This window comes from Cupressus sempervirens, chromosome 7, assembly GCF_028749045.1.
Source record: "Cupressus sempervirens isolate cs-2001-9-10 chromosome 7, ASM2874904v1, whole genome shotgun sequence".
NCBI lineage: Eukaryota > Viridiplantae > Streptophyta > Pinopsida > Cupressales > Cupressaceae > Cupressus > Cupressus sempervirens.
The window spans coordinates 907,071,223-907,085,067 of NC_143124.1; the positions used below are offsets into that span (position 1 = coordinate 907,071,223).

A 13,845-nucleotide genomic window follows, 5' to 3' on the forward strand; every position below is an offset into this window, starting at 1 on the left:
TTTATTTATTAATAAAAAATTAATTATTAAATCTTATTTCGGAAGGGGGATATCACGCCATCCTCCTTAGGCTTGATGTTTAGGCCCTAGGGTATAAGTAAAGAATTGGGACTTACATGTGCTAGCTGTCAGTTGTATAATGAATCATTAATTTTTTTCTTAATATAATCTGATTTGAATGCATTGTGATGTATGTTAATAATTGGGAATTGGCAGTCTCCTCGAGTGGAACATTATAGAGACTAAGTAAATTGCCATTTCTAGGTGCAATCCAAAGCCTAGTTGCGAATTTTAGGGAAAATAAAGTAAGGTCCCAATAAGGACATTACACTTTCCAGTGAAGTTGAGATAAAATCATCACAAAAGCTCAAAATGCTTAAAAATATAATTACACGAAAAAATTGATTAGCAAAACACATCTTTTCTACAAGTTGTCATGACTTCCCCACGAAGGCATTATTTATACAAAAAGTGTTGCAAAGTAAAAATGGGGCTCACTGAGTTTAGCCAACCTATTTGGTGTTTTTGTTACTTAACAATGATGGATCAGTGCATTCAAGTGTGTGTGTTGCTGCCATTCAGAATTTGATGTAGCCAAGTATTGTTTTCCCATTGTCCATGAAGATGTTCTATAGAAAATTGTGAAGTCTTAGAAATAAGTTGATTTTATGAGCAACAATAACTCCTTAAATTCTTCTTTCATGGCAGTCATTTTGTATGAACCAATTTGTCCATGTTAATGTTTTATAGCTTCAGTCGGATAAAATGTGCATCTCCCTGATTAAATATTATTATATTACTGAGTAGATATTTTAAAATATATGTATCTATATTTGTTTAGATATATATTTGTATATGTATATCTATAACATCATAATAATATTAATTATTATATATCAATTATATTATTGTCAAATCGTTCCATAAGCTCAATCGAGCATGTTTATCTATTGCTCATATTTATGAAAATTACTCACCTATACTTGGCAGACCCCATATCATGAGTGACGTCAGTCATGTTGCTTTTGTGTTAACATAAGTGGAGTTTATGTGAAGATGCTCTCACATTGGCATCGCGTATTATCTGTTGACACCTGTCTATTGATGTTGGGCCCCCTCTTTCATTGATCAGTTTTTCTCTGTCATGTGACTTGTCTATACCACGTGCTGCTTCATCAGACTTGTCGCATTGTTCGGAGATTGTCTTGAACTGACGTATGAGAAGGGTCATACCCCTTCCCTATGTATAAGGGTGCATTCGTACACTTCTCCAACATATCAAATACGATTTTCAATAAGCACTTCTATATTACGGTGGCAGTAAATCAGAGACATTGATTATTTGAGGGTTTGTTGATATAATATTAAAGAGAATATATATTAGAGCAAATTGAAAGATATTTATATAAAGAGAATATATATATATATAGAAAACTTAGCCGATGGAGATTGTCTTTTGGCTCTAATGATTGATATTCAAAGGGAGTTCAAAATGTCCTTGTATGCGACTATGATGGGCCTACCCCATGTGTACATCATGAGGAAGTGACGACTTCCAAATGATGTCATTTCTATTTGCAAAAGTTACTATAAGGTGACGATCTTATTAGAACTTGTATTATGAGATCAAAAAATTGAGTATAGGGTGAATGTCTTGCATCTCAACGTTCTAGGAGGCCAATACTCTTGACATTAGATGTGATATCAAAACCTTTTATTGAGTACTTGGTGAATATCATTGATATTTTGGGAGGCCAATACTCTTGATATCAAATGTGATATCAAAACCTTTTTTGAGTACTTGGTGAATATCATTGATATTTTGGGAGGCCAACGCTCTTGATATCATATGTGATATCAAAACCTTCTTGAGTACTTGGTGAATATCATTGATATTCTGGGAGGCTAATACTCTTGATATCAGATGTGATATCAAAACCTTCTGAGTACTTGGTGAATGTTGAATGTCGATATTCTGAGAGACCAACACTCTAATATTAGATGTGATATCAAAATTGGTGGAATCTTCTAATTTAAAATATCTTCAAAATGCCATTTCTAAATGTTACCAATGGTGTAACATCAATGCATGTGTTTATCCTCCCTAGCTAAGAGGGAGTGTTAATGTTTTAGAGCTTCAGTCGGATAAAACATAAAATGTAAATCTAATGTGCATCTCCCTGATTAAATATTATTATATAACTGAGTAGATATATTAAATATATGTATTTATATTTTTTTAGATATATATGTGTATATGTATATCTATAACATTATAATAATATTAATTATTATATATCAATTATATTATTGTCAAATCGTTCCGTAAGCTCAATCAGGCATGTTTATCTATTGCTCATATTTACTATAATTACTCATCTATACATGGTGGACCCCATATCATTAGTGATGTAAGTCATGTTGCTTTTGTGTTATCGTAAGTGGAGTTTATGTGAAGATGGTCTCACATTGGCATCGCATATTACCTGCTGACACCTGTCTATTCATTTTGGGCCCCCTCTTTCATCGATCAGTTTTTCTAAGTCATGTGACTTGTCTATGCCATGTGCTGCTTCATCGGACTTGTTGCATCGTTCGGAGATTGTCTTGAACTGAAGTATGAGAAGGGTCAAACCCCTTCCCTATGTATAAAGGGTGCATTCGTACACTTCTCCAACATATTGAATACAATTTTCAATAAGCACTTCTATATTACGGTGGCAGTAAATCAGAGACATTGATTGTTTGAGGGTTTATTGATATAATATTAAAGAGAATATATATTAGAGTAAATTGAAAGATATTTATATAAAGAGAATAAATACATACATACATACATACATACATTGTATGTATGTATGTATCTATGTATGTATTCTCTTTATATAAATATCTTTCAATTTATATAAGTAAAATTTATATTGATGAAAATTTATATAAGTAAAATTTAAATATAAATCTAATTGAGAAATCAAAAGTCCATACTCTTGCCAATCAATACAAACTGTCTTTTAACTTTTAGTTCTACCATACTTGCTAAGTTCAGTTATTGCTTATGCAACTGACTAACTTGGAAGTGTCCAAGGCCTGCCACACCTGGACTATACAATCTTGTTTTTCTTAGTGATTGAATGGGGATGCCACACAATGCATTACCATATTGTTCTATGTTTTGGGATTCAGGGAAGAAGACAAGCATCAAAAGAGAACATCACCAGTTAAGGTTATAGAGGTGTGTCATGCTACTAAATCTCATCTTAATATAAGAGAAGCTCATCCCTGTCTTTCACTCAAAGAGATGTTGGGTCAATAAAATTGGTTACTTGCAAACATAAGTGACCAATTCTCAGGAATGGTGATTTTCTTTCCTAAAGACTACCTTGCCCATTTTTTTGGTTTTATTGTTATGTGAACAAAATACAACCTGAGATAATATTAGATTGGTGCAGTGGATGTCGATTTTGAAATATATCCTCCTAAAAGCAAGATTTGCATAACCAAGCCTTTTGGGGGCATCTTGAACATTCTCTCTATGATCATTCCACCCAAAATTTGCTTGGGGACAGTGAATCTTAGAAAGGGCAGACTGTCATACCCCCGACATGAAGGCACTATTTATACAGAAAGAAGTGTTGCAAAATAAAAAGGGCCTGGCTGGGTTTAGCCACTTGTTTTGTGTTTCAGTTAAATAAAATTTAATTCTACTTATGGATGACTCCCTTGAAATTAAGATAAAGGGCATGCATTTAAGAAATGTGTGATCATATCAAAGGAGATCAATAAAACTAATAATAGGCAGTTATTGTCCTAAATAAAAGAGCCGAGAACATTAATTGCCATAAGGACAGCTGAAATTATTAATAGAAGCAACAATTAGTCAGTGATTCTATTTTATTTAGGAGCAATGATTGGTATAAGGCAAAGAAACAAAAGAAAATTATGCTAAAACAGCAATTAATGGATAAACAGCAATTAAAGGACCTATTGTAACATTTAGTAAATAAATAAGGCAGCAGATGGTTGTGGTTGTGAAGAGGTGTGGTTATGAAAAGGTTGTGGCCATCGTTTAAGAACTGCAAGTTCCAAAAGTTGCCCCTCTTCAAAGAGATATGGAGATGTAAAACTAGAAGAATTTGACTGAAGTAGGACATCAAACCAATCAGCAGAGATTATTATCCAAAGAGCTGCAATCAGCATCGAAAAGAGGAAGCAGTGTTAACCCAGATCGGTCTAATTCGCAACAGAATACTTTATACACACACACACATACACACACAATAATACTATGTTCTACAAGTATAGTGTTTGAAATAGAATCAATTATTGTCATATGATAATGTGAATGCATATTCTGATTATTAATCTATTGATAACCCAACAAGCAGTCAAGTGGAGAGAGGGAAATGCAAGAAAGGGGAGCAAACATGAGATTACTATCAAAGTAGACCACCCAATGATATATGTCCAATGTGCCTACCACTCGGGGCTAAGAGGGTAAGTGTCCACTTTTGGGCTTAGATAGGAGGATTTCCAGGCCACTTCTTGTGATTTCCTTTCCAACCTCTACAATGGTCGATTATTAGAAAAATAGGGAGGGTGGCAAACTCCCTACTAGGTAGACCACTCCATGCTTCAGGTCAACTTATCATGCTTCTTAATTCAAACCCTATTGTGATTGAATACTAAAAATTAATATACCTATATAATGAACTATGATGATTATCATTATATTTATTCATAGTCATATATGTGATTACTAAGCCTCATAGAAATAACTGACATTTATGAATTATATATATGTAAATTAATATATCTCCAATATTGTTTAAAAATTAATACAGTTGCAAAATCTTATTCAACATTCATCTTTTTGAAAGGCATTTATTTAGCAAAGTTGTATAACTATTTTACATTTCTTATTTTAATGTAATCTCAATTTTTAATTTTTAGGCAAGACTTAGGGCAATTCCAAAAAGGGACATTACACAGGTGTGATACAGTCACAGGAGAAGCTCAGAAAGTTAAATGTTGGACACAATAGCATGCAAGTTCACTCTCATAACATCTATGCATTTTATAGTTCACGAAGATGATATTAGATTCTACATTCCACTATTTTAATACAAAAAGACATACAGCTGTGTCTACAAGCACTTAAAAGTCATCTCATGACATCTTCCAAAGTGATAGAATGTCACAATACAGCATTCAATCAACCAGAACATTAATGTCAATGATGCATAGTGAGGTTGTGAAATTCTTTTCTCTCCTCAACGATAACCTCCCTCAAGTCTGCATATGTATTGGAGAGTGACGTGCATGGCATTCACAATGAAAAACAGTTGTTGGTTATTATGAATAACTCAAACATATTACTATTATGTGAAGATCAACAATATTAAAAAATTGGATTATTGTTATTTAATCAGCCATAATTGAATTAACAAATTTGTTGATAATCCAGTAACCAACATCAATAGTATACCCCAATAGTTTTCATAAATTGAATAAGTAATAATTGTAAAAAAAATATCAGAAGCAAGATTATTTATCTACTATCACTCTGGCAACAGTTTCAGGTACTTCTTACGAAACAAATTGAAAATTTCTTTTGCATGATAGAAATTGCAGAGTCAATTAGAGGACTCGGGTGAGTCATTGCAAAAATGGGCTGAGCAGTTTACTTCTGTTAAACAGTAAACTGTAACATATCCTTTAATGTAACACAATATTTGAAGCTGGCATAAGAAATACTAAAATTACAAATTTATCTTAGTTGTCGATTTGTGTTCGGGGTCGGATTGTGGTTTGAGAAATATTTGAGGCTGGCATACGAAATACTAAAATTACAAATTGGGAGGATGCGCGAATTCGGTAACTAGGAAATTTATATAACATAAACAAAGTTTCGGTCTTGAACTCTGATTTATTTGTCAAGTCATATAATTATTAATTATTAATTGACATTCATGCATCCTATATTATTCTTGAGGGATTTCTATCTTACGAACCATTCTGGACAAGTTCACAGTGGATTATTGTAAATTTAGTTATTTAATTTTACAAGGTTTATATATGTCAAACTCCTAATAAACCTTTATTTTGGCAGATACAAATCTTGAAGAGACTGCAACGAGAAGCTTTTGCAGAGTTGAAGAAAATGAGGGATAAAGTAGAGATGATTGAGAGACAGTTCTCTCTTTATTTATCTAGTACTCAGGGAAGTTTGGCAGGAGGAGCCAAAACCCAACTTAAAGGGGAAGTCAAAGCAGGTGGAGCATTTGTAATGATGCAAAATGGGAGCAGCCAGGAAGCCTATTTTTTACTGGAGCAAGCGAGGATGAAGATTGGAACAGAAGTGAAATTCACATTTGAGACATTTTTCAGGGAGAGAGACCTTCTCGTAACAGAGTGCACTGCAGGTCAAAGCTGCTTGAGCACTGGTGATGTTTATGGGGGTCCACTTACATTAGGAAAAGTTCTCTATTCCGCCAACATCAACGATTCCTTGTCATTGTCTATTGTTCCACTAGGAGCCAAGGGGACAGATACAACCACAATTCTTAATCCTTTGAAGGTAATTTAAGAGAAGCATTCACACTGCAATAGATATCTCATATTTTATCTACTTATAATGTTTCTTCATTTGCATGTGAATATTCTAGTTTGTCTAGATGGAAGTTGAGAATATGGCCGGCATTTAAAATTAGAAATATAATAAGATTTCAAGTGGTTTTCTTTTGTTAATACCAATACTAAATATTTTGTTTTTTTCTCTCATAAAAATGCAAAAGGGAAGAGCTTTTAGCTTTTCCTTCTTAGGCACAAATTGAATACTTACCATGCAGGAACTTGGATCCCACTGGATTATGATGAACAGATACATTTTCTTTTGAGAAAAATATTATAATTTTTAGCTCAGTAATTTTGTATGCGAAATAATTGTGTAATTTTTGTATGTGATATAATTGTCCATCACAATTTCACTTCCTTATTTTTTTTCTCTGTTTAGGCTGAGTATTTTAGTCACTGAACTATCAGTCAACCTAAGCTGCAAAAAATCTTGGAAGACTCTGGATGAAGAGGAATAAATTTTTATTTTCTTTTCTTCCTATTCAAATGTAAATCTGGTTGTTGATTTTAATAATGAAGAATTTGACATTTGTTGCTGGTGCAGTTTTTTAAATTTTGTCTCCTTTTTAATTTTTGGGAAGCTTGAGTTTCTGTGAGGCACAGATTTAGATTATTATTAGACATTTATGTGCATCTATACTGTGACAACACTATGAATAAAATAGACTAAAAAATCCTCATTAGACAATTGAGCATGTAGGAACTGAAAGGTCTGGTGCACTCAACTAATACAGTTGTGAGTGAAATATTGAACATTCTCTTAATTGGTCACTCCAAATTCGATAATTCTAATCAAAGCTGCATGCTGACTTTTGTCAAATGATTAACATTAATCAACAAGTCATGTGCTATTATGATCCTTAAGAAAAAGAAAAAGAAAACTATATTGTGAAGTGTACAGAGAATATTTGCAGTCTGTAGATATTTTTCCATAACATGAACAGGATTCTTACTGAGTAGAGTTAACATAAAATTTTCAAGCATTGTCTTCTATTTATAGCTCATTCTCTAAATTTACATGATGCTACGTAGTATAATATTTCAAACAATGTAGAGTTGATTTTTTATTTGATCAAGAAATTGTGGTGTGGTACTTTCATCCCTTTGTAATACACTTCTAATTGCTTGAAATTTGACCTTTGGTGGTATATCATTCTTGTTACAGATCAACTTTATTCCATAGGAAAGGGGAGGGAGTCAATGGGATTTTCTTAGATATGGAAAGTAACTAGGTAAACAATTTTTTGGTAAATAATTGAATGAATTAAATGAATGATCAATTAATCATTTATAGGTGTTACAAGGATGACGTTTCTATAAAGAAACAATTGTAAATTAGAAGGTATCTAATATGTACACTAAATTACAGTATTGACAATTAAATAAGAAATAATAAAGATATTATTCTAATACCCTCTCTTGATGGTCAATCTATCAACTGCACCATGTTGCTTCCTGAATTTCACAAAACTTATTCAGGCTCAAAGACTTGTTGAGAATATATGTTGTCTGATCCATACTCAACACATTCACCATTTTAATGATCCTCTTAAACTAGCTTCCGAAAGAAGTAACAATTAAGATCAACATGCTTGGTTCTCTCATGGAAGACCAAATTCTTAGCCAATTTGAGCACCCCATGATTGTCACAGTAAAGAGTAGGATCCACTTGAGACATTTGCATGTCCGACAACATCCTTTGAAGCCAAACTGTGTTACATCCCAATTTTTGACCTAACTTAAAATATAGCTGTTGAGGTTCGCATGAAGTCAGTTGGCAGTTTAATTTGTTATATTTGGTGAAATGGTAAGATAGTTAGTCATTATGATTTCAAGTGAAGATGACATGTTAGTTGATCATTAATCACGAATTCATGGAATTATGAAGATGGTTAACCATTGTGATTATTTAAATAATTTACTATGACAAATATAATTTAACGGTGGAGAATTTCCTTGTAGGGAGCATGTCAATGGGGTGGAAGCATTGTCAGAAAAGAATTAGGCAGGAGCATCACCATCACTAAGTAGATGGGTAGAGGACGTAGCGACTTGGAACAAAATACATCTGCAGGACCTGCATGAGTTATTTAATAAAAAATTTAATTAATATAATTGAGTTAAAATATAAAACGTATCTTAAAGGATTTTAATATATCTTTCGTCATATTATTTTTAATAATTATTTATATACGTGCATATAATATAAAATTGATTTGTCATCATTATAATTTAATAATTTAAATAAGTGATTATAATAATGTTCAAAATATAATAATGTTTGAATTATAATATTCAAACTATAATTTTTCAACTTTATTGTCCAACCTTTTATTTATCTTTCCTTCTTATTCTTTCCCTCTTGTTTTTAAAATTCAATTTGAATGGCATTTGAAAAGTCTTCTTAACTGTTGGAAGCCGATGAGCCAAGTTATTCTTTTATATTAGAGTCTTATGATTGTATCGGCTATCCATCTTTTCCCTCTCTGATTTTCGGTGGCTATCGGCCCTCTTTGTTGAAGGAGGAACCGAGTATGCTTTTTCAGATTTTATTCTCTGCTCTTTGCAACCCATACTATCTCCACGTCTTCATAACCGTGGCTTTAAGCAGAGAATGAAGTCTTTCTTCCTACTGCGAGGGTTCTAGAGCAGACAGAGTGTCACGTAAGGCTTTACTGTATTTGTTTTCAATTCTCTTCCACTTACTATGTCTGTGTGAATTCTTGATTACCATAAGAACCGAATAGTGGAACCATCGTACCATGTCTTGATTCCTATCATACTACTATGCCAGCTGTGAGCCTTGATTATCATATGAAACCAATCAAACCTTGAAGGAATTTATATTTTATTTTCCATACCAGTCGCGTATCTGTTGTATAATATTCAAATACTGAAACCAATATAAATACAGACTGAATCGTGGTGGACAGTAATAGATTTCTAGTTCTTGGAAACTGTCTTTATATCATAGATGTTTCTTTATTCATAAGAATGTATCAATCATGTATATAAGATATGGAAATGCAATGATAACTGTGAACAACTAATTCAACTCAGAATGTAATACATTCATACCATGCAAAAATGAAAATATTATCATGAATCTAGCGCCAAGGAAATTCTCCAGCAATGATGCCAATTTGGGTGAAGAGGTGTTAAGCAATATAGTGGATATAAACTCGTGAGCACTTGGGAATCACCGACATGGTAGCCTGAAATGGTGAGGAGGTGGAGAGAGTCTGCACAAACAATTCATGTGATACTTGCTAAGTCCAATCTGATCCTTGTTTAATCTTTCTTTACTCTCATTTCTCATTGTTGTACCAAAAGTTAGTGCTCTGCTTTATACTTTTACCTTAATGATAGTTCATGACAGTACAATGCTAATTTTATCATTCCATGTCTTTTATATATGAGTGCATCAGTTCTTGTTAATGTCATGCTATGTAGATGATTTTCCAACACTCGGTAAAGTATTGTAAATCTTGATTTGTTTTTCACTGAGTATAATATCTATTTTCAGTCAATACATAATGATAGGTCAGAGAATGAATCAAATATGTTCCAACTCTTTTCTTTTTTGATTGGATATCCATCCTTAACTGGCTAGGCATAATAGTTGAGAACTATATATACTCTAATTGTTGGTTTCCTAAAGTACATAAGAGATCAATCTTCGAGTATCCTTGAGAATGCATCATTTATGAATTCAAATAGTAGCGTTCAAAACCCTGATTGTTTAAGTGAATCATCATCAATGCACATGCTATCACAATTTTCTAAACAAATTTAGAATACTTTTAACACCAAGGAATTCACCGGTAGTGAAGCCATGAAATGGTGAAGAGGTGGAGTTAATCTGCAAGAATGTAGAAGAGAAATCAGTTATGATTAAATTAATTAATTAAACATTCAATTTTGAAATCTTTAAAGAACATAACTAAGTAATCACAGTTTGTGAAATGCTGGATGCATGTATAATTGACAGAACCGATTGTTCTGAGAATTCCTAACACCTGGGATCCACCCGACTGTGTAGCCAATAAAAAGGGTGACGAGGTGAAAGAGAGGAATCTGTAATAATTTGAATCAGTATCAGATATGACATAACAATGTTTATCATTTTTATGAATTAATTAGTAACTCATGCATATTCCTGTTATTGTGATCTCCTGCTGCCAAGTCGTATGGTGAGTTAAATACCAGGATGCCCAGTGGATGGCAAGATGACCCTTGTCTATTCCAAGTAAGGAGGGCCTTTCTCGTTAGAGATCGTGAGGGGATAAGATTTGGTTCAAGGTTGGGTGGTTAAACCCCTAGCAATGTCTCACCTCTCTCAAAGATGTCAGTCATGAGTCAGACAGAGATAAGCTATGCAGTCAATTGTTTAACAGAAATAGGTATTATCACTTTTATTTATGAGGAGGTAAGATTAAATTGAGTTATTTAATTGTTACTATTATTTTACACCTAGATATAAGAGATAGATTCATGGATTGCTTTTCATTTACATGAATATCGAATATAAGTATATTTCTAATCTTGAAATACTGTCATAGTTAAGCAATAGGAAGGAAAGGAATCTAAAGCCCTAATTGATTGAGTGATAGCGAGAACCCTAACTAATACAACGGTATTAGAAGCCCTAATTGAATCCGTGGTAGCAGAAGCCCTATTTGAATCAGTGGTATCAGAAGCCCTAACTGAATCCATGGTAGCGGAAGCCCTATTTGAATTAGTGGTATCAGAAGCCCTAATTGAATCTGTGGTAGTGGAAGCCCTATTTGAATCAGTGGTAGCAAAAGCCCTAATTGAATCCGTGGTATCAGAAGCCCTAAATGAACTGATGGTAAACGATGCCCTAATTGTTACAATGGTATGTGATGCCCTAATTTTAAATATAGTGGTATTTAATTGTTATCATCATTTGATTTTGAGATAGCAGTTATTAGATGATAGTCGTCATGTGAAATTGTTATAGTGTATTTGTGGACTAACCTGGGTGTTTGCAAAAGCATCCTTAATTTGATTTCGATCTCAGTTTTTCGAGGTATGTGGTTTTCAATTTCTATAGTAATTTCATTTGATGGTATTTCAAGTTTATAGTTAAGAAATTTAATCTATTTGATTTTATCAGTAAATCTTATTCACGTGAAGATGAATGATATAATTGTCTTAGTATGAAACGAAGTAATAGCCCTATTCTTTGAGTATGATAAATGTTAATTTAGACCCAGGGAAGATGGGATGTTACATATGGTATCAGAGCGCTGTGTTCAATGTTGAAACCATGGGTTCCACACTGTTTTTGAGAAATTGAAAATGTAAATGTTGAAAAAGATTTATTTTGCATAACGGATATTTCAATCAAAACTAGAAAATCACACTGGAAAATCTTTCAGAATAGCCAGGAAGGCTGAAATGATAAAAAATGGACAAATGCATAAACTATAATATTAGAAAGACGAAACCTAATTAAGAAGATAAAAATGATTGGCAAGTCGAGTGGTGGAGATCGGGTTTGTAAACCCAATTTGAAATCCTTAGCCAGGGTAGAAATTAGGCAGATATGTCGAACATTTGATCTTTGTTGATTGTCCAAACGCTTCAATTATTTTGGAGAATAATTGTTGGGACTTCAACCCACCTGAATACTCAGATGGCAAGACCAAAAGGATACATATGCCTTATTCTAGGAGGGAGCATATGCCTTATTCTAGGAGGGAGGGCCATTCTCAGTAGAGAATGAGAAGATTAAAATGGGTCCCGATGCCAAGGCTTGCACAATCCAAACATAGTTTATATAATCTTGATAAAAAGTTATCAAAATTCATCATGATGGCTAAATAACTTTTTATGTAATTAATGATAGAAATAAATTGTTACCTATTTGAACTTGAACTGAATGAAAACAAAATTGTGAATCATGATCCTTTTTGATGTTGATTAAAAGACAAGATCATTTTGTGCTCTAGTATGGAGTAAACACACTTGCATATTTGGAACTATCAATGCTTGTTTACAGATGCAAACTTTGGTGAAATGGGCATGGAAGCCTAAATCACAGAAATGGAAAAGATGAATTTTCAAATAATTGCAGATGAATGATGAGTACTCATGAGAATCTTATGAATTGTTTCAGATGCTTATGATCTTGATTTGATGTATGATGATCTTGCATAGTATATCATGTTTTTATCCTTTGACACATTGCTATACATGTATAATACTCATGATGTTGATTTTACATATTAAAGTGTTGTATTCTATTGTGAGATGATTATTCTTATGAAATGTTATGAGATGGACATGAAGGCTGAAGTCACATAAGTGGAAAAACATGGATTCACTTACCCATTCCTGGTGATTTGTAAGTTTGCAAGGATGATCTACCCAATAATGAATGCCATATGCCCGATGGTACGTATAAGTGATTTAAATTATGATCAAGTTATGATCTAGAACTTGCTAGCTGAAGAATTTCAATTTTGAATACTTATTTTACTTTCAGTCATTGAACCCTGAAATTTCTCTTAAATGAAGATATCAATATGGAATTGAACTAATGATATGGTGAGTAACTATATGAGTATGACAGAAACATGAAATAGAATCAACTCAAATGATGCTAAGACAACCACAAGTACGGTAAAGTGAACTCAGGTGAGTACGTGTTTAATTTTATGTTACCATGCAAGTATCTTTCTAGAAACTTGAAAGTAAAAATGGATCTTGAGTTCCGATTATGATTTGATTTTGACCCAATTGAGAAAAGAGATGATATCACAATGTTATATATATATATATATATCTTGTATTTGGAATATTTTTTGAGTGTCTAAATTGTACAGGTCATCGAGGACTATGAAACACAAGGGGAATGGTACGTTACATTCCCATTTAAAAAAAAAATATACTCCTTTATAATGTTCATTACAATTTCAAGTTCATTGAGAATGATGAACCACAAGGGGAATGGTACGTTACATCCCAAATTTTGACCTAACTTGAAATATAGCTGTTGAGGTTTGCATGAAGTCGGTTGGCAATTTAATTTGTTATGTCTAGTGAAATGGTAAGATAGTCATTATGATTTCAAGTTAAGATGACATATTAGTTGATCGTTAATCACGAATTCATGGAATTATAAAGATGGTTAACTGTTGTGATTATTTAAATAATTTATTATGATAATATAATTTAACAGTG

The 13,845-nt window shown here is 32.8% G+C and overlaps 1 protein-coding gene across 6 annotated transcripts in view; it reads left to right on the forward strand.

Annotated features, from left to right (window-relative positions):
* Positions 1-13,845, forward strand: part of LOC149550448 (GDSL esterase/lipase) — a 93,870-nt gene that overhangs the window by 45,084 nt on the left and 34,941 nt on the right. For all 6 annotated transcript variants that reach the window (XM_089793479.1, XM_089793476.1, XM_089793475.1 and 3 more), the window contains one exon: positions 6,110-6,577. In XM_089793479.1, the coding sequence (XP_089649605.1) occupies positions 6,110-6,577 (468 nt within the window). The remainder of the gene's footprint in view (positions 1-6,109; positions 6,578-13,845) is intronic.